Source organism: Epinephelus fuscoguttatus, linkage group LG16 (genome assembly GCF_011397635.1).
Source record: "Epinephelus fuscoguttatus linkage group LG16, E.fuscoguttatus.final_Chr_v1".
Classification (NCBI taxonomy): domain Eukaryota; kingdom Metazoa; phylum Chordata; class Actinopteri; order Perciformes; family Serranidae; genus Epinephelus; species Epinephelus fuscoguttatus.
Window position 1 is genome coordinate 23,842,733 of NC_064767.1, and position 22,551 is coordinate 23,865,283.

Consider the following 22,551-nt stretch of genomic DNA (forward strand, 5'->3'; position numbering starts at 1 on the left):
GAGAAAAAAGACGTCTCTGTGGGGAGATAAATCTTTCAGATCAGATTTAATTAGGGCCAGTCTTAATACATGTCCATAAAAGAGGTGAGAAAATTGATATGAGTCATATTTAATGTAACTTAGAGAGGTGGAGCGCAGTGTCGCAGCCCAGACTGCACGCGGGTGTCAGACAGGTTAAAGCACAAGATATTCCACTAGAAAAATATATTTGGAGAAACAGGAACTTAAGATCAATTAATATGAGGGTAGACTTTGGGCGGCGAGATTTAATTGATATAGACTTAATGTCCCATTTATTTAAAAAAAGGCAGGACGTAAGCCCTGTTCCATCCCTGATTTATTGGGCAAGGTAATAGACTGACTGATTGAACTTGTCACAGGACAGAGATAAAATACTGCTGAGGACCATTCTTAGACCTGCGCAATTTCAGAGCCCTGAGGGAAGGCAAAAGGTCATTCTGTACTGTACCTAAAAACTGGCAGAATATGTCTTATATATTCAAGACATGTAATGTAAGGAGATTTAGCTGAATATCATTATGCCACTGACATACACGGAGGGATAAAATCCTAAATATAATATGGCTTCCTTTCAAATCTGTTGTCTTATTACATCTTTGTTGTCTAGTTTTAAAAATAACTGATTAAATGACTCCAACGCACCGTCACTGACAGCTACTGTACAGGAGCACAGAGGCCACAAACTGCAGCTGAAGTGACAAATTTAGACGCTCCTTCATCTGGAGGAGCCTTTTCCTCATAAATATTCACACCATGCGGACGTCATCATGACTCACCAGAAAAGTTGTGTCGCTGAATTTATCAAAACGGTTACAGGCACTGCTAACAGGATCATAAACAAACATGCTTACATGAATCACGGCCGCGCAGAACAAACACGTGCATGTTCAACTGAAGGTCAACGAGGTCGACTGCCCCCGGGACACGGACCCTCTGGCTAACCCCTTACTCATCAAGTTGATTTTGAGGAGCTTAAGTAATTTCATTTCTGCTACACGTGGCAGCAACAGATAACGGCTTCACCTGTGCCGTGGTGATCACTCCGAGGAAAGTCAACCAAATCGTGGCTTAGCTGCGGTAAGCCTCCCTCCACCAGCAGTGTCCTCTCTAGATTTCCATCAGCTCTTATATTGTAGAGCTAAAATACTGTGAAGCTCAGCACTGAATGTACAGTGATGGGGGAAAAAACCCCCAGAAGACAATCGTCTCAATCAGTGGAATAAGGTTTCTTTCTTGTAGCTACTAGTTTTGCTGAATTTATTTGTCACATTAAAATTAAGATAAAAAGGTTTACAAGTTCCTTAGGTGTTAGCCAGAAATCCCCTACTGTCGGTGTACCATATTAACTGGCCCCTCTATGTTTAAATTCCCATTGACTTGCTGTATTTCAAAGGTTGTGGAGCAGTCTTAGGTTTAAAGGAGCACTGTCTGAGTCTATTTCAAGCAGCACCAAGGGCACTGCATGCGTTTAGATGGTGACCTAGTTAGATAAACTCATGAGTTTCTGGGTCCTCTTACTTTAAAACTTATTTACTTTGATTATGCACTTACACATAAAAGACTAAAGAGATGTTTCGGTGTGTAGACGCCCGGGTTTGTTTATCTTTACCAGTGTCTTGTGTGTACGTTTAACCCTCTCGAATCTGATGCTGGATGAGGGCTGGATCAGGTGCAGCAGCGAGGACTCCATTATGTTTGGCCCACAGTGATTTTCAGAGTGTCTCACTGAATTGGTTCAAGCTCGTCTGTGTTCAATAGGTCTGTTTTACAGCTCTGTGAACAGTTTCAAAGGTAGGCAGACCTCATCTGTCAAGGAGTAACAATCTGCCCAGTGCTCCGGATTCCTCTTCTCACATAGATGACTGAATCCAATACCAATAACGTATTACATATTGTGTTCTGTGTCTTCATTTGAGTGTTAAAGGATATAGTGCCAAATGATGATTGGATTTACCACTGTTTCAAATTATTATCCTCAAATAGAAATAGAAAACGCACTTTAGTGGCCGATACAAAAGTAGATTTTAAACAGGGTTTTATCTTCTGTCACCGCAGCTGCACAAACTGCAACAATCTCTCAATCAAACCTAATAAATCATTGCCTGCTATGCTCCCAAGGCTCTAAAATCACATTTGGAGTACCAGCTCAGTGGGAGTCTCCTCTCATTCAAAACTGGCAAACCTTCTGCAGTAAAAATGTTTGGTGGGAAGGACGAGGGAAGGATAGCTTTGTAATTTGTCAAAAACAGGAAAAAAGAATCCCTGGACCACCTTCGGTACAAACTGATTGGTGTAATGGCTTATCAGCTTTAATTACTTAGTGTCACTTTCTTGCACGCTAAATGTGAATGGGAGTAATAACATAGTAATGGGAGCTATGACTTGATTGAGAAATACAGAATGATTCCCTCTTCAGAAACCATGAGTCAGTGCTTTCTTTTACAATATAAAAAATATGATTCATAAACACATAGATTTAAAGGTTACAAGAAAGTTCACATAAGAAGTATGTCGAAGCATCCTGAACACACAGACAAGTTCAAAAATGAGAAGTCAATTTGAACCAAAGTGATATCAAAACTTCTTAACTGTATGCAGCCTTTGAAGATTATATGTCTTTCACAATTAGGAACTGAAATAAACTCCATGTGAGTCCGTTTAAAAGAGAGGATGTGGATACTGCAGCATACTGTATATACCCAGCGATGGATCTTTTACTAGGGATGGGTATCGGTACTCGATACCTTTGACCAAAATAACCCAGTGTCAACCTGCAGTTGGTCCCTTTAGTACCCAGGTCTAAAAACAAATGACTACTTGTATGGTTTTGCTCGCAGGCAATCATCGCAAGTGCTCTTTGATTTAGTGCAACATGTGACTGGCCCACTAACAGGGCAGCTACAACCCATACAGTCTGTGGTGTGGTGCAGTTGTCACCTAAACATTCAGATGTATAGCTTTATCACACACCTGTGGTATCTGGTGGCATTTTACGCAAGTGAATGCTTCCATCTACAGGATTAAAAAAAAAAAAGGTAGCCAATGACGTACTCTATTGGTATTGGTATCACTTCAAGGGTACTGATATTGGTACTGGTATTCTAATTTTCTAAACAACACCCAGCCCTATCCTTTACTTTATTGAACGTAGCAATACAACAGTGTGACATACTTATTTATAAGTAAAAGTGACTGCTTATCCTGTTAGGAGCCACAGGGGGGCGAAAGCCTATCCCAGCGGACATTGGGCGAGAGGCGGGTCACGCCCTGGACAGGTTACCAGACCATCACAGGGCTGACACACAGAGTCAGACAACCATTCACACTCATGCTGACATGGGGAGAACATGCAAACTCCGCACAGAAGGGCTCCTCCATTCCGGGGTTCAAGCCCCCCACCCCAGGTTAAAACCAGGAACCCTCTTGCTTTGAGGCGACAATGTTAACCACTGCAGCACTGTGCCGCCCGCATTCAAAATCATATTTAAGTATAGGTACTATTAGGGAAATATACAGTAGTATCCAATAAAAAAAATACAAATATATGTGAAATTATTATATATTATATCATTTTATTGTTATTACTGATGTATAAAAATAGTTGAAGTTGAAGTGATTTGTCAAGTTGAACGAGGTGAAGCTGGTTTATCTTTGTATACATTTAGTTACACACAGTTAGTTTAGGGCAGTGTTTTCTGACCATGAGGGTTAGCTGCCTCAAAGGGGTCACAACAGAAAGCGCAGGGGTCATGAGATGATGAATGGCTTGGGAAAGATTCAAAAAACAAGTTCTGCTGCAGAAGTACATTTTTATTTTTCTGACTTTCTGCTTATCTTTTGCTCTTTTTTGTGAAATATTGGATAGTTTTACCTTTTTTTGGCTTTAAGGAGTTACTTAGATAAAACCACGTGAGGGGAAATGTCTCTGTGGGTAAAGTGCTGACGACAAAGTTCTCATATCTACAATGTGACACAGCTTTTTTGTCAGGAGTCACGGGTCAAAAATGTTAATAACTGCTGCTTTGTTTTTTAGCAGTGTATTGTATTTTATAAGCTTACACCATGTTTTTTAATGTAAAATCTTAATCTGAGATGTAACTAGTAATTACAGCAGTCAGGTAAATGTGGTGCAGTAAATCTTTAAAGTGGCTTAAAATGGTAATTCTAGACTGTGTGCTGCATACCTGTGGATTTCTCAACCGTTATTGGTGCCGGGCTGAGTGTTGGAGTTGGCACCCTGGGTGTGGAGCCGCGAGTGGTGTTCTTGACTACAGTCACCAAGGGAACAGCATCCGTAACAGGAGGAAGGCAGCTGACCTTGTTGATGCCATCTACACATGAAAATGCTTCCGGACATGGACTCAACAGGCAATCATCATAGTTGCGCTCGCAGTTTCTCCCCTGTGTATGGAAAATAAACAGCCTTCAGATGTGTCCTGTAACTCTGCGCTGCGATGCTAAATGGGATATAATGTTTACAGCTTGAATAATTAAGTGCGCATTAAGTAGGGGACATGGCATTATGTAACAAAAACAAGGCTTTTTTTTTTTAACTTAAAATGCAAGGTAGTATCTGTTTATTGACATTTTATATTTACATTATTTTCATTTTGCAATATTAACATAAACAATATGTAGATTTTTCCTAAGCCAGTTTTTGAAGTGTAAACTGTTTATGTAAAGTGGAATAGAAGAAAAAAAAAAGTCTCATGCTGTCTGTTATCTGAACAAAAAGGCATCTAATGGATTAGAATAAATAAATAATCATCAGGAAAAATGATAATGAAACACTTGAAACAGTCGAGTTAATGAGTGCCAAAACGTGACTCAAGAGCTGAGGCTGCAGGAGGCTAAAGGTTAATAATTAAAAAAAAAAAAAAAGAGTGGAGGAGATGGGGAATAAGGTGGGGAGCCTTACCACAAATCCAGGACGACAGAAACAGGTGTAGCCATAGCCCGGATCATTCTGGATGCATATCCCCTGGTTGCAGGGCTGTGGAAGGCACTCATTAATGTCATCCTCACAGTGAAGGCCTGTCCAACCTGCCAGGAACAAAAGCCCACAGAGTGCCGTGGTGAGCCCAGGCTCTCCCACTTCCACCCTCTGAAGTGAATATCAATCAGATTCTCCTACATTGATTTGCTTCTTTTTGGGTTCACACACATACAAAGACAAGAAAAGGCTTTCACTAAAGAGTAAGATGCCACATACATTTTAATGAGCCCGGCTTGTATCGTCTTTTTATCACTGTCTTTTTTAGTACTGTATGACTACAAATTTCTCCCTGGAGAAAAGTGGATGACTTTTGAACGGCTTTGAGGCACAGACGCTATGTAGGCAATATGGTGACCTTTGGCAACACTTTATGTGGCCCCTTTCAAACCAATATGGGCGGTCTATAAGTATCAGTATGGTTTACATATGGTAAACTGTACTCTAGCACATCTGGGGCACACTGAAGTGCTCCTGTTCACTTAAAAGCTGTCTTGCCATCTGAGCTGTCTTAGTGATTGCTCATAAGCCACAAAGGTTTCCCTGTAACAGGTCCGATAAAGGAAAAAAATGGCTTTGTTTGCTTCGTTTCAAAGTAAATTGAGAAACTCACAGGATGTCTGAGTGACTCACCTGACCTGCAGTGGCAGACGTAGCTATTAATAAGATCTTGGCAAATGGCACCGTTGTGGCAGGGAGCTGAGCAACATTCGTTAACATCCACTTCACAGAAATCCCCCATGAAACCTGGTGGACAGCTAAGAAAACATATCATACTTTCAAACTGTGAGGCTGTCTCGCAGCGCTGTCACTTTCTTCTTGTGGGTCTGACACGCTGCATCTGTAAGAACTGCTTGTTTTCATTATTTATCAAAACAGCTTTTTCTAGTCAGTTGTTGCTTCTTATTTCAGAGAACATTATGTAAAGCGACTTTTTTTGGGAATCTTGAGAGACACTGAAGTGGAATCAGTAAAGCAGGCAAACTAATGAGTGGGTTTAATTCAAAGTGATGATTTTTAGACTTAATTTAAAGGTATGCTGTGAAGCAGTGGTTCCCAACTGGTCAGTCCGGGGGTCCAGATTTCTCCTTAGGGTGCTTTCAGACCTTGAGTTTGCTTTCTTTGGTCTGAATCAGGGACGGATTTTGTTACAAAATTGCATAATTGCCAAGAGTTGGTTGGTGTTCTCACGGCAGCATTTAAAAGCAGACCAACTTTAAAGGCTGCATAAGGTTAAGAAGTGAGAAAGCTGATGTTGATTGGTCGGAATTTCCATGCAGGAAAATTCCAGGAAGTAAACAAAACGTTGAAGAAGAGTACACTTGCAAGATAAATGTGACACTTTCTAATGTCACAATGGAGGGACAAGTGATTTTAGCGCTGGTCATCGTGGACTATATTGTTTGCATTGTTCATTTTAGTCAAACCATACAGTTTGAAAACGAGGCGTGGCTCCAACTAGAAAACAATGTTTTGATGCATTTAATGTGCTAAATGAGCATATTAAGGCAGTACATGATTATTGATCCACCAGGACTGTAACATGCTCATGTTTAACCCAAACAACGCGTAATGTGACTGTAGTTGGTTCGGATTGAGGTTGGAACACGTTCTCACCACAAACAAACCACACCAGAATTTATTTGTAACCAGACTGACACCACCTCTTCAACAAGGTCACCATCCGGTTGTCTTGGTGCGATTGGTGTGCTCACACCTGCCCAAAACAAATCGCACTTAGGGGGCAAACTAACATGAGTTCAATTAAACCGAACCAAGCAGGGCAGGTTTGAAAGCATCTGTAGTCATTGGTTTGAGATCGCACAGTTGCATTTGGCCATGCCGAAGAGCTAGTTTGCCGTCTTTGTCAAGTAGGTGTCGGCTAGTCACTCACTCTACAGCAAAAAACAGCACTTCAAAATAAAAGCTCTGTGCTGGAATTTACTGTTCCTAAAAATAAGGTGTGCTGTTTTTACAAACTTGACATGTTTGCGAATCACTGGCGGTCCATTCAGATTGGGCCCAAGACGCACTTTTGGACCGCGACCCACCAGTTGGGAACCATTGTTACGAGGTATTGTCGGTTACTGTTTTAACAGCCAAGATTCCCTCAACTGCTTTTTATCTCACTGTACTTGCGTTTTTTCAGCGCTGTGTCTCTTGGATGCTTGCTGCTTACGATCTGGCACCTGGTCGCTACCTTTAAATAAGCCTCAACCTTAGCTGGGCGCTGTGGGGGCACACACCCATAAACATCTCTAACACAGAAAATAAGAAAATACAGGCAGAGGGTAGAGTTTCTGCAGAAAACTACAGCACCACACACTTTTAGTGGGTCGTACGTGATGATTGACAGGAATTGCTTTCACATGAAGCTCTGGATTGTTTTTAAGGAAAATCCTGCATAGTATATCCTTAAGAAAAGACGCTACTTTTAATTAATGTATTATTTCAAGCCCTGTATATATTCTTATAATTAATCTGTGGGGACTTACAAAACATTTGTTGTCTATATTAATGTAATATTTTACAATTCTCTATGCCTACAGAGTAGTAACCTACTTTCTGTTGAACTCAACAGCATCTATCCCTCATACTGTAACTTTATAACTGTCAAGGTTGTTTGATTTGTATTTTCTCCTCGCTTTCATTGCACTATACTATATCTGAACAACTCAAAGTCTGCACATCTAAAAAAGGAACAGCAATGCATTTGTCAAACATGCACATTGTCAGCTAAAGTTTCATAATAAATCCAACAATGAATCCACGAATAAACAGTCACACCCATGACAAAGTACTTCGGAGGTCTGGCACTGGATATTTTCAAACCACCTGAATGAGAAAGAACACTGTTAACAGATGATGCTGCCAAAGGACTGCTCTCAGAATAAGGGCCCTGCTTGTTTGTCCACAGTTGGACTACATTATTATGGCCCTCTTTGCTTTTATATCATTACTGCTAATCAATTTCTTTAACAAAACCTGGCCCAGCATTGTTAAGCATAACAGACACTAACTAGAAAAAACTCACTGCTGAAAACTTGAGTTCAGTTCACAGATCACAAACTTGAAATTAGAGGCCTTATTTAAGTGGAAGATAAAACATAATGGATTGATTCAGCAGTGCATAAAATCCACAGGTAAACAAAGTGAGTATATTTAGGTGTGGTAATGGCTTTCTGTTGTGGAGCTGGTGATTTGCAGAGGATAAGCTACACCTTGAGCAAAGAGAGGTGCCGCTCGATTCTGCAGATGTCATCCCCACTGGCTCTAAGTTTTGTAGAAGAGCAGTCATTTTCCAGATGGACAATGAGCCTGATCATGCATCAAAGCTACCTGAGGCCAAAGGAGGACCAAGGTCTGCTGACTTGCATGGATTTCCAATTCACAGTCACCAGACCGTAAACTCACTGAACATCTTTGGGGATATCTGACATCAGAAAAGGTGACACAAGCAGAACAATGGGAAAGAAACAATACTGATTCTCAGATTTACCAAAAACAACAGGGTTTTGGACTCGGTAACAACCTCTTGATATTTTCTATGAGCGTAAAATTGCTTGTTGGAAATCTGATTTCTGTTGTAAACTATCTGTGAGGCAGAGTTGATTTAATCATGCAACACTACAACATCAGAAAATGGGCGAAGGGTTTCATGTGTAACCTCTTGACTGACCACCACAGAAAATGAAGTGGGTTTTGAGGCCATTTTCCACTCTGGTGTAAATTGAATGTGTACCACTTCACACATAACATGCAGATATAACAACACTGTATTTCATGTATTGTGGATGTGGTCTGGCGAAGAAACTATTGCATGACTGATTTTACATTTTAGGCCATTAGTCAGCGTACGAGCCGACCAAACCCTCTCCAGTCGAGTGGAAAAAAAATATGTGGATGTACAAAACATGCCTGCTTCTCAAAGCAACTTTTTAATGTGGTTTTAAAATCAAAGTCTGTGAAATAAATGCAAACAAGAGCATCCTTCAGTAAAAACTAACACTAGACAACAGCTAAATGTGTTTTCCAGTGGTCTAAAATGCTTTTTTTGAACATCAGCATTATACTTTTTAATTGTGTCCATAAATAAACCTCCAATCAATATCAACCTGGTTAAAGCAAATACTGATTTTTGATTCTGAATAAGGCCAATAACCAGTTAATAATGCCCTAAAACCACAGTATATTTCATTGATGTTCAAATTCAGCAAAAGAATTCTGTGTTCAGGAAAGTGCACACAATGCACAATCATGTTGCAGATCAGCAGGACACTAAAGGACATGTTTGTCCTTAGTGAGCACATTTATCTGTGAATGCACAACATACACTACATTGCCTCCCTGTAATAAATATATATATATATACACACACACACACACACACACACACACACACATTAGCCTACAATGAAGTAAACGTCATAAAAAAATGCTGTGCTGAGGCAGTAGGCAGTCCAATGCATCAATATATTACACAGTAAAGTGCACCAACCTATTTGGGAGCTGCAGCAGTCCAGGATACATTAAATCATGACACTGAGCATATAGCGGCACATCAGCACAAGGTGAGACAATGTAATTAAGTGTAAGGCATCCAGGGAGCGGCTGTGTCAAATCTGCACACACTTACTACATACACCTTGTTTCAGATACACTTTATCACTCAAGGGAGAGCATGTCAGCAATTAAAAAGTAATGATTCACTTGCAACCAACCTGGAGAAGTGCTACTGTATGTGAATGCAGAGATACACTCACAGGAATGGTGCATTCTTGGGAGACAAGATGTACTTTTAGTTGGAGAAAAGCAACATTCCTGGCACACTGACACCAACTTTGAGAGGAGAATGCAAATTCAAAAGTGTTTTTCAAATTTTACCACTTCACCTATAATACTTACAACTCCACAATGTTTGGGAGGATTATTTCACCCCCAAATGATCATCTGTATGTCAATTACTCACCCCGTGTCACACTTAATTTGTAAATAAATGTTTATTTTCTTGCATGCCTCCATGGTGAGCGCAGAATCCAAATACTGAGAAAATTCTTGATGAACTGTAGTCACAGCGGTTGGTGTTTAACAACAGCAAAACTACACTGCTCAAAAAAATTAAGGGAACACTTAATCATCACAGTCTAACACCAAGTCAGTTAAACTTCAGGGTTATCAATCTGTCCATTTGGGAAGTACAAGTGATTGTGAATCAGTTTCACCTGCTTTGGTGCAAATCAAAGTGACAAAAGGTGCAATGGAGAGGCAAAAGCAAGACAACCCCCCAAAAGGGAATGGTTTTACATGTGGTGGCCACAGACAGTTGTTCTCTCCTTAGCCTTCATGACTGATTTTTCTCTAGTTTTGTGTTCTCCTAGCGTCCTTGTCACTACTGGTAGCATGAGGTGGTACCTGCAGCCCAATCAGGTTGCACAGGTAGTCAAGCTCCTCCAGGATGGCACATCCAGACGTGCCATCTCAAGGTTTGCTGTATCTCCCAGCACAGTCTCAAGAGCATGGAGGAGACACCAGAGACCAGCTGTTACACAAGGAGAGCTGGACAGGGCCGTAGAAGGGCATCAACCCATCAGCAGGACCGGTATCTGCTCCTTTTGTGTGAGGAGGAACAGGAGCACTGCTAGAGCCTTACAAAATGACCTCCAGCAGGCTACTGGTGTGCATGTTTCTGACCCAACTGTCAGAAACAGACTACATGAGGGTGGCATGAGGGCTCCACTGACAAAACTAGCAATTTTACTTTGCTGAAAACGGAAGGTGCCTCCATCAAAAGTTTGTTTGTGTCGCTGTGTAAATTTGGTGAATCCTAACTAACCCTTTAAAATACCAAAGTCAACCAATAACACAAACTAGCTAGCTGAGACCTGACTTCAATTCATCAGGAATTTTCTCCATTTTAGGGAGTCTTTGCTCACCATTTTCTTTACTAATTCACCATAAAACGGGGTGAATAATTGATATACAAATGGTGGGTAAAGGGTAAAGTGCTCCTTTAATTACTCCTGTCAAGCGTTCTAGTCTCATATGGCACATAGGCTACAGTATGCAGTTTACAATGATAATGGCATCACATTTACCACTCACAATTTTTATTAATATCTGAAAAAATCCTTGACTTCAGAAAGAAATAGCCAAAGGGTGGTAAGCTCGTTAGCCAAACTAATAATTGCAGCTCATGTTTAAACAGCCAGATACATTGTTTAAAAACCATTCCTTACAATTTTGCCATTGTATTCTCAGTTTTGGAAAAAAGAGAATATCCTCTAGACTCTTAAACTTTTAAATGCCAACTGTCGCTCTTAGTACAATCCCATGTACACGACCCTAGCCTGCAGCGATATCATACACTTGCCAGGCCTGCTGTGCCTTGTTACAGTCGCTTAGGATCAGACAATCGCAGTTCATGGGGAGGGGGTTTAGCAAACAGTCACATAGAAAATCAAACTATTGCTATGCTTTGTTTGTGAGCCATTAAAGTTTAAATGTCCTCATATTATCATAGTAACTCATATTACATTGACTCCATCCCAGCACAATCTTCTAGTATCATTACATCAAAATAATAAAAGCCTTTTGGCAGTGGAGAAACTCACCTGCATGTAAAGTTTGATCCCTCACCGTCCAGGCAGGTGGCTCCGTTGAAACACAGCGAGACATTAAATGCAGCGTCTTTGCAGACATCTACATCATTCTCGCAAGTTTTCCCGGTGTAACCGTCTTTACAGAAGCATGCGTATTTATCAATGAGATCCACACAGGAGCCTCCATTCATACAGGGACCAGGAGCACAGTCCTGTAACCAAAATGAGACAGGCACTTTACCAATACTACTAAATGTTTTGACATATCCAACTATGAATGCATGTTTTGCGCTTAAAACAGGAATTACAATGACTTTGGTTTAGAATAAATTGTGATAGTTAAAAGCAGATGATGAGATTATCCAATGAACTAACACCTTGTATACAACTCAATGTTGTACCTCTAGAGTCCGGCACAAGCTGTGGTTTAAATCAATTAGGCATTAGACTAAGCAATTTCTTTTAATCAGGTATTTGTACAATGCTTACATGATCCTGGTAGTTCAATTGACTTATCTTGTAGAAAAATCAATACAGCTAGTGATACTAAAGGCCACGAAAAGATTACAAAATTCTCCTGCTATTCCTCTTCAACACCCAGCAGGTTTATTAAAGTAAGCACAACTCACGTCGATGTTTGTTTCACATCTGCCCCCCGTCCATCCAGAGTCACAGAGACAGGAGTATGAATATACTCCATCTTTACAGCTGAGAAGGCCACAACAGATGGGGTTAGAACTGATTCATCAGCATGTACACTACTGCATGTAATCAACCAAAACTCATTCACATATGCAGGTTTTTTTTTTTAGCTGTATAGTTCATGCAGAATCCTCAGAGAGTGTCTTTTGAGCGATTGAGTATTTCCCCTTCAACGGAATTAATGACTGTAATTTACAGACCACGGAGACAACCTTTAAGTGCATCACATTAGCTCCTTACAACATGTGACATATGTCTCCACTCGCTGTGCTGGCAAGGAGTGTAATTAAAAATAATTCCATGCAATTTTGGCAGTGCACTTGCCGTCTTTCTGTTTTAAATGATGCTGAAAAATCTGTACCTCCCATGAAGACAAGGTGCTGACATGCATTCATCAATGTTGCTCTCACAGTGGAGCCCGATGAAGCCATCGGGACATGAGCAGTGGTATCGATCAGGCCCATCAATACATTTCCCACGATTTCGGCACGGGTTTGAAACACACTCATCGATGTTAACTTCACATCGTGCCCCTGGGAAATAAAGCATATTTTAGTAAGACATTATTCAACAGCTTAATAAGAGAAAGTTCTGTTTACGAAAACCTCAAACATCTGTGCAAGTCTATGCAAATTAAAGAAAACCTAGACATTTAAAGGCTGACTTCTGATGATTCTGCAACGACTCTGCGACTGCGTTTTGTATCTCTGGAGACATCACTGCACATGCTCCGAGACATGGTCCCATTTTTACACTGTTTTGTTAGTTTGACAAAGTGAGAGGAATAAAGCACCCTGACTATGTTTACTGCAATGAGGGAATACGCTGACAAAATGCATCAGTGTGGCTCTTTCATATGTTTTTAATAGTATCTGGATTCATTGGAGGTCTGAAGCAGAGATAATCTGCTGTATATGACACTGTGGCTACAAAGACTTGTCAGAGTGAATTCATTGTAATTATAAAAAAAGAAAAAACACCCTTTCATCCTTCAGTGGTAACCATCCAGCTACGTATGGCATTGACAAGCTATGTAATGATTATCTGCAAAACTGTGTATCCCATTGACAACGTAAACTGCTTTGTCAGCATCATTCCTTATTTTCAATAGATCTAAAGGTTGTGTTTCACCTTCAGGTCACACTACTTCCCTTTTTTTCTAACATCGGTGTACTTTTCAGATTGTATTGTATATGAAACCTTCACTGTGACTAATTCTGACTCTAAAGCAGAGAAAATCACACTGTAGTTGTAGCATCTTTATGAAATATGGATGAATTGGGAGCTGCTCAAGGACACATTTTTCTGCACATTTCTCCATCAACAGGATGACCTAGAGTAGTGGTTCCCAACTGGTGGGTTGTGGTCCAAAAGTGGGTCGCGACCATTCTGAAACATGTCAAGTTTGTAAAAGACGAACATATTTTTTAGTACAGTGAATTTCTGGCACATATAGCCTTTATTTTGAAGCGCGTTTGCTGCTGTAGAGTGAGTGACTAATGGACAGCAACTTGACAGAGACAGCAAACTAGCTCAACAACATGGCCAAACACAGGTATGATGCTGAATATACTAAACTGTGTGGACCTTGAACTAATGACTAAGGAAATCTGGACCCTGTGACTGGACCAGTTGGGAACCACTGACCTACAGGACCATACTAGCTAATGATCTAGCCCAGTAACTACACATGCCAAGCATTCTCAACATTATTGTCAGCCAAATCTCACACTGAATAATCATACGTGACGAAAGTCAATGACATGAAAACTATACGAAATGAAAACCACCTTGCAAAGACCTCAAACTTGTTGCATCACAATCAACACTCATCATCTTTACTTTACAATTATCATCTAAGAATGACCTGATTTCAGATTTGTCTGTCAAGAAGTACTGCATGTATTCATAATATTAATATAGCAAATAGCAAATCAACTATAGGGAAGGAATAAGTCATGCTTGATTGTTGTAAAAATTATAGATGTGTAATTTCTCTTAGGCTTACATAATATTTTTTTAACCTGGACATATTTTCCCATGCTGTTGTGTCTAAGTGACAAATTGGAGCAACAATTTTTGAAATTGGCCTGATACTGACAGAGAGGGCTGCAACCAAAAGCAGCGAAAAAAGGCTTCAATATAACTTCTTGGGACATTTGTGTACCATCAATTTACGTCCACAGAAGGTTCTTGTTGGCACTGTCATCTTGACACTGCAAGTGTCTGACAACATTATGGAAAGGATCCCTACAGAGACAGACCTTTCTGTCAAACAGTCAGATCCTTTATGTTTAACCAGAAACTACTGAAATCGCTGTGCCTAAACCAACCAGACTCAACTTAAATATACAGCTATCAGTCATACAAAGTCGACAGTAACAAAGTACCCCCAGAAACCATCTCACTTCATCTTGCCACACTTTAAACTATATGCCAGTTGGACGTGAATAGGCTGGCTCTATACACGCTAAAATTACCGTTTATTTAAATGGAGTCTGGTGGGTTTGGTGGTGGCAATCTGACTCTTAACAAAAAGGTCTTTCTCTGTAGGGATCCTTTCCACAATGTTGTACAACACTTATAATAACAACCTGAGCCTGCTGGTGGCCAAAAAACACTTTTGGTGGATGTAAATTGAGGGTGCACAAATACCCCAAGTGTTTACAGTACATTGCCTGTTTTTGCCTCTTCCAGCTGCAGCCCTTTCACTCAATACTGGACCAGTTTCACAAACTGTTGTCTCTATTTGTCACTTAGACACAAAAACATGGTAAACTAGGGTCCAGGTTGAAAAATACATGTTCCCCTTTAAGTGGATTACAAACTAAGGTTAGTTTGAAATTTCTGCAAAATCACTAAAGAAAAACTTACATATGGAAAATATTACAAGTTAACAGTCTAAAAAAATATCAGTACAGTCCTTTAAGAGCAAAACACCATCTCCTAACAGCAGCAGTGTCCAGATGAAGCTGCCTCACCAGCATGACATGTTTTTACTCTCTGGTCTCTTCAGACCTTTGATATAAAGTGATCACAGACTGGCAGGGATGGTAAACAGGGGTACACTGTGTGTTAGTTAACTGGTACTGCGTTAAGAAATTTAGAGGTTTTTACCTCGAGTTACCTCCCTCTCACGCTGACAAAATACCTTGAATGTTTTTAACGACAAGAATCTGCCATGAAAAAAAGAAATTCAAAGTGGCTTTAGCTTGTGTGTGGTGATTCTGTCTGACACTTTCACTTCATTAATTATCTGTATCCGGCTTCCACTTGCATAGCAACTGAATCAAAGGGTGAAGCAGGAAGTTTCAACCAAGTTTTAAACCTTTTTTATTCTTCTTTTTTTTTTTAAATATCCAGTGAACTTGTTCAAACTGTTATTTGAATTTTACAGGATGGACAGGGCTTGTGTGGCTGATGATGGAATGAAGACAGTTTGTTAGATGCAGTACATAAACATAACGATGGATCTCTACAGAAAGGAACAATGAGAAAGAAAGTCTACCTGCCAGGTATTTAAATGTTGACTCACTAATATCTAAACCAGAGCTGAAACGATTAGTTTTTTAATCAAATATTAAATCCTCAACAATTGAGATAAGTGATTCATTGGTTGAGTAATTTATTAAGCACAAATGCCAAACATTTACTATTTCCAGCTTTTCAAAGTTTCAATGATTTTGGATTCTTTGCATTTTAGTCTATTGGTCAAATTACACAAGCAATTTGAAGATATGTGGCGGTACGGTGGTAGAATGGTTAGTGACCTGTCCTAGCAACCTGTTCAGGGTGTACCCTGCCTCCAAACACAGTGGCTGCCTCACAACAAACGGGGTTCATGGTTCAAATCCAGGGGTGAGGGAGACTTGCATGTTCTCCCCGTGTCAGTGTGGGTTTTCTCTGGGTACTGCAGCTTCCTCCCACAGTCCAAAGACATGCAGGTTAATTGGTGACTCTAAATTGGCCATAGGTGTGAATGTGAGTGTGAATGGTTGTCTGTCTCTATGTGTCAGCCCTGTGATAGTGTGGCAACCTGTCCAGGGTGTAGCTTGCCTCTTGCCAAGTGTCAGCTGGAATAGGCTCCAGGCCCCATGCAACCCCTAACAGGATAAGTGGTTATGGAAAATGAATGAATGAATCTGAAGACGTCACCTTTGGCGACCACTAACTGATTTATTTAGAAGTTGATCAACTAATGGATTAATGTATCATGAAAATAATCAATAGTTGTTGCCCTAATCTAAATAGTTCATGGTTACAAATTGAATTTAAATTAATTAGAAACTAGTTAATGTTAATTAAAGTAATAATCCACTGTAGGGGACATGTAGCATAACAAAGTAGCAATAAATAGCTGATTAAATTTTTCATCTACAAAATTGACTGAAATAAATTTACTGACTATAAAATATTAATATTAAGATGCGTGATATCTTTAAAAGGCCAGTTTACCCAAAGTTGCTCCAGACACAGTGTCCCAGTTCCTTCCTCCATGATACTGGAATGGAGGCAGAAGTCAGAGAGGTAGATATCTCAAAACCTGGGCCAATAAAAGAAAAGCTACCTGCCTGTCTATGTACCACTAAAGCAATGTGTAATTTGTGTGAAATGAACCTTTAAAAACACCTCAACGTTGTTTACGAATGAATCAGAAAAACTCCGTAAAAAATGCACCAAGTTAATTACGTGATATATATACGACCCGAGCCCAATGACAGAGCTGCATGCTGCAACAATAGTCAATGTCTTTAAGAGGACTCAGTGAAGTGCAGCACTGAACTAATGGAAATTGTGTCACACACTGTACGCGCTGTATATCCTTACAGCTGTGCCGACACAGTACCATGTCTATTAAGGCACAATCCTCAATATAGAGTGTAGTGCACCAAATGTGCTGACTCAAAAAGAACACCTGAATTATCCTCTATATAACTTAAATCTTCAACATCCATCAGCCACATTTAAGATAACTCCGAGGATTCAATAAGTAAGTCAGCTTTACTCAGAGAGTTGATGATATTCATTATTTATGCAGACCTCACAAAAATAGCAATGAGATCAGAGGAGAAGTGAAGGGGAGGGGAGAGTTCAAGCTGTGAAGGAAACACCAGATAACAGAGAGCGTCAAAATTAGTCTCCCTTATGCCAACAAATGAGAACACAAGTTGGGAAAACACACTGATGACTGTTTATAGTAGTCGAAATTATAGCAGGTACTGCTGCAGAGAGATTCACAGAGGTGACTCGTCTTGCTGAGGAATTAAAAATAAATAAAAGGTTTGAAGCAAATTCTAGGAACGGGCATTTTTGTGATGTTGGTTTTTTTTTTAACTAAAGTGATAAAAAAGATTATCTACCACCCCGGAAAATCTCAACTTCCAGGAATCCGGAGATGAAAAAAATTACGACTGACCCATCGTTAATCATTTGGTTAGCGTTTCATCTGTGGGCTGAGCTCGATGTAAACAAACATGGTGACAACGGGAGCCAGAATTTATTTCTTCCCTCCCCTGTTTTATCATGAAAGAGAATAAATAAACCGTCTTTAGTGTACACAAAAAAATCACCATGTTCTCTCATCACAGAATGTAAAACAGCCCCTTTCTGGTGCCAAACTGATAACTTGCTTCATTTAGCAAAAAAAAAAAAAAGGAGCTATACAGCAACTGGGAAATTCACAGTTTCTGGCTCCAGAGGTTAAAAACAATCCCTGAACTCGAATTAAAATGAGAAACTTGCAACAGGAAATGAATTATAGATATTGTGTAACGGAGGTGTGATGAGGGAAATGAAGCGATAAGTGAAAAATCTCAATACACACACATTTTTTATGATACTGCTATATCAAATAATCCATAAACTGATGATAAAGATGCTCACATTATGTATTTTGATGTTTTTATTTAGATCAGAGGTCATTAAATGCTTTAGGTTCAGGGCTGGGATTTTACAGCCAATCGAAAACATTAAAAGCACTGAACTATGAATGAGATATGGGATTAAATACTAAATATTTAATGCTGCACACTGTTCATAAATATTCTTACACTTCTTGTACTTACTAATACGTAAGTACTAACAGTAGCAAGAGGTGTCTCGTACTCCAGGTAATACAAATATTACATTCCATTATTCATTCACATTAAATGTACACCACGTCTCCAAAGCAATAGACATCTGCAGAGGATGGAAATAATGACCAAGCAGTCCTCATCAAGTTCGCCCGGCAAAACATCGAATTTACTGAAGCCTTAACAGCAAACAGCACAACGAGGCCCCAAACATCATCAGCCGACAATGTGCTGACGGAGGGAGCTGCAGCAATGTGCTGATTGCACTGTACCATCACTCAAGGGAACATGCTCCTTAATGATGGGTGAAGAAGAGAAAACAGAAGGTGACGAATCGTGTGCTTAAAGCGTGATTTATATAAACAAGATTACCCATTAATCATGTCACTGTAATGACTTCTGACCCCAGCGCAGCGCGAGGCGCCTATGTACAGTTAAATAATACATTATTGTGATTGCGGAGCCTTTTAGACAAAACATCCTAAATAATGATCAGACAGCTGAGATGTACTGCCAAGACCATCTTTTGGATACAGCTCACTCTATAGTGTTTGTCAACAAGACACGCAGAGAAGAAAAATGACACTAAAAATAAAGCAAAGTTATGATTATGTTAAAGCCATAACTAAAGGCCGTTATTGAACAAGTGATTCAATTTGACCTGACTGGCTAAGAAGTTAGGAAACGCTGGAGATAAAAAGCTGCTTTTTAATCTTAATGTCTGCGCTCTAAGTGGGTCATAGACACTTTTAGGAAGGTAAAAAATAATGATAAAAGCTGACAGAAGAGACAGAAATTTGAATAGAACAATTTTCTGGCTTCTCGCTTCAATTATTCCTCCGAGCTCAAACATGTTACATGTAAAAAGGTTTAAAATTGTTCCACCCGTTTAGAAAAGAGAAGTAATGGAGTGCTGCAGGAATGAATCCTAAAAACCCGGATATGAGTGAGGATTTTTGCCTCATGTCAGAGTCAGTGGGTTTTTGGTTGGATGCCTGGAATAAGGTCTGGGGTCACGAGCTCAGGAGATTTTCATGTTTTGTTCCAGGACATAAAATGTCAGTAAATACCCTGCTTGTGAATGTTGAAGCTTTTATGTGTCGTAGTTGCTAACTTGTGGCTAAAGGAGACTACAGAGGTTGTTGTGGACATTTTACAGCCTTGTTCCGTTTGCCACACTAGTCTGGCAATTGAATTAGCCAGGGGCGTAGCACTAAATTCTGGGTTCTATGCTTTGGTAGCCTCTGTGGACCCCCACCCTTCCTGTTGTGATCCATGTCTCTCTAAACCACCTTTTCTTTTTTTTTTTTACAAAGCCAATTTGCTCTCTTCCCCTTTCCTTTCTTTCTTTCTTTCTTTTTTTTTGGAGCCCTGATTTCCCTATTTTGGGGAAAGACATAACGGTGTACGCTGGTGCTCCAGCAGCACCAGCAGTTGTTATTACCTGTTTTATTCTGTTTTATACTTGTGTACACATTAATATTTCTATATATTTGTGTGTCATTTTTTTTATTTTGTACAGCACTTATTCAACTGTGGTTGTTTTTAAATGTGCTATATGAAAGCATTTAATTTAATTGGATTGCAAACAAAACCAAACTTTACATTCCAGGCTTTTTCAGGGCCCCCAACCGATTGGCACCCTGGGTAACAAGTCCTACTTTACCCCCCATTTAGGATACACACATGGACATAGCCATGACCACTAGCTAGATCAGGTCACACTCAGAGAAAAGCCTTTTGTAGAAGAGGTTAGCATGTAAAATCAAATTACAACCTGGAAGCTTAGTAGTGGGAACGCTCTTTAGCGTAAAGTTAGCTTTTTACCTCGGGTGTTTTAATTTACAGTGGCATGGTGGTGCAGTGGTTAGCATTGTCGCCTCAAAGCAAAGGGTTCCTGGTTCTAATCCGGTGTGGGGGTTCGAACCCTTAGGTGAGAGAGCCCTTCTGTCTGGCGTTTTGCATGTTCATCCCATGTCATCTTGGGATTTCTCTGGGTACTCCAGCTTCCTCCCACAGTCCAAAAACATGCAGGTTAATTGGTGACTCTTAATTGGCCATAAGTGTGAATGTGAGTGTGAATGGTTGTTTGTCTCTATGTGTCAGCCCGACGATAGCCTGGCGACCTGTCCAGGGTGGGATAGACTCCAGCCCCCTTGTGACCCCTAACAGGATAAGAAGTTACGGAAAATGAATAAATGAATGTTTTAATTAACGCTTTAAAAATCATAAAAGTGGTGTTTATTTGTAAAGACAAAACTTGTAAGTATAAACTTTTGTTTGCCGCTGATCTTATTTTCTGCAGTAATTGAAAATACAGTGGAGAATTCCCATAGGCTTTCTGTCAAGGGAGCCATGGCGATGTTAACTTTTGGGTTGGCCTACAAAAAAACATCATCCCTGCAGCACTCTATAGTATCTACAGCATCGACATAAAAAATATTTACTATATCTAAAAACTTAAGATACAAATGCATTGACTCACTGACCAACAACCAACTACTAAGAAAAGCCATTATGATCAGCAATGCAGGTAGGAATGAAGTGTCATTATAGCTTAATCGCGTCCATGAAAGTAAAGAGATACAGCACGAGACTGATTTATTAGTAAGCAGCTTCAACTGTTATAGTCAAAATTAATGTTGGCATTCGATATGCAAAAAAAAACAAACAAAAAAAAAAACAACCCACCCCTCATCTTCCCTGATGGCTGAAACAAATAATATGATAATACCATCAAGTGACACAACGAGTTACAGTCCTCCAGTGATAGAGGAGATGCCACATCATACCATCAAAGCAGAATAACATTTCAATCAATTGTAATCAGGCTGCACAAACATGATGTGATGAATCACCCTAAGATGGCAAATTTACTATGGGACTAGAATGAGAAAGAAGTCGCGCAGATCCACAGCAGCACCACAGACCAGTTTGTGTTTTTGTGGAAAGTTGCAGTGCTACATGTGTTACTAGAGCAAATATTTTGTATGAGTTCTAGTTGGTGTGAGCCGATCCAAAGTGTATCCTCTGGCCGCTCGCTCTCTTGGGGGACCCTGTTTCCTCAGATGAGCTTAGAGCAACAGAAAAAGTAATGACTTGTACTATGCTGTGCGTAGGCCTAATAATAAAAGCTGCTTCTGTGGGAATTGGGCCATGCGTGTCAGGTTCGGCTCTCCAGAGTAGCAATACCTCAGAGATTTCCCCCCCTCTCTCAACTGGGGAAGGATAAATTGATGATACAGTGTGGAAGACAAATGAAATTAATCTTCCCAGTACCTGACAGGAATCGGCTTTAGATAGTGCGCACACACATACACACACAGGGTGCTAAAATAGCTTGATATCCGTCTGAGTGGAAAATAAGACAAATGGATTGAAGTAAAACAACAATAGCGCTCTGAGACTAAAGAGGCTGATGAAACGAAATAAAGGCAACTAACAGACACTGAGATGTTTTCATAAGATAAAACAGGTGACGTGAATTTATCTCTTGTTAGCTTTTACTGAAAGGCAGGCACTGTATCTTGCAGAGGCAGGTGGGCTAATTAAAAGCAAGTATTGTGAAGCATTAATTTTTTTAAATTTTTTTTTTTTTTACACTAAGCCAGATCTGTGTCAGAGTTGCCTCAATAGTGTGCGGCCGCAGCAGCCGTGATAAGCTTTTTAGACTCTCATATTGATCTTCATGTCACCCGAGGGCAAAAGAGCTACCTGAGTATCCAGGGCGACAGACACACTTGAAGCCCCCAGGCGTGTTGATACAGATGCCCTCATGTAGGCAAGGTGAAACTTCACACTCATTCACATCCAGGTCACACAGCGTTCCAAAATAACCAGGAGGGCAAACGCAGTGGAACCTAAGGAAGATGATAACACTCAATCATGAGGAAACACAGTGAAGACCAGAGCGTCGGACAGTAATTAAAACATACTTGTGTTTAAATCCAACTAATAAGCATAATTTTTTTCTCCCAGTGAAAACAGCTACACTCTTACATTAGCAATTTTATTAAAAAAAAACACCATTTGTTTGTGTGTTTCAAACCCACAAAGACAAACTAAAGTGCATATTAAGATCCATTTCTCATTCCCAAACTGACCGGCAGCTCTTTTTAAAAAAAATGAAAAATAAATAACAATACGACAGTAATTAAGTCTC

General features: G+C 39.9%; 1 protein-coding gene across 1 annotated transcript in view; it reads right to left on the reverse strand.

The window, feature by feature from the left end:
• eys (eyes shut homolog) overlaps nt 1-22,551 on the reverse strand; it is a 233,308-nt gene that overhangs the window by 96,725 nt on the left and 114,032 nt on the right. The window contains exons 28-34 of the mRNA XM_049600306.1: nt 22,104-22,249; nt 12,677-12,848; nt 12,243-12,321; nt 11,626-11,825; nt 5,648-5,772; nt 4,940-5,064; nt 4,206-4,422 (exon numbers count right to left, since the gene is read on the reverse strand). Of these exons, the coding sequence (XP_049456263.1) occupies nt 4,206-4,422; nt 4,940-5,064; nt 5,648-5,772; nt 11,626-11,825; nt 12,243-12,321; nt 12,677-12,848; nt 22,104-22,249 (1,064 nt within the window). The remainder of the gene's footprint in view (nt 1-4,205; nt 4,423-4,939; nt 5,065-5,647; nt 5,773-11,625; nt 11,826-12,242; nt 12,322-12,676; nt 12,849-22,103; nt 22,250-22,551) is intronic.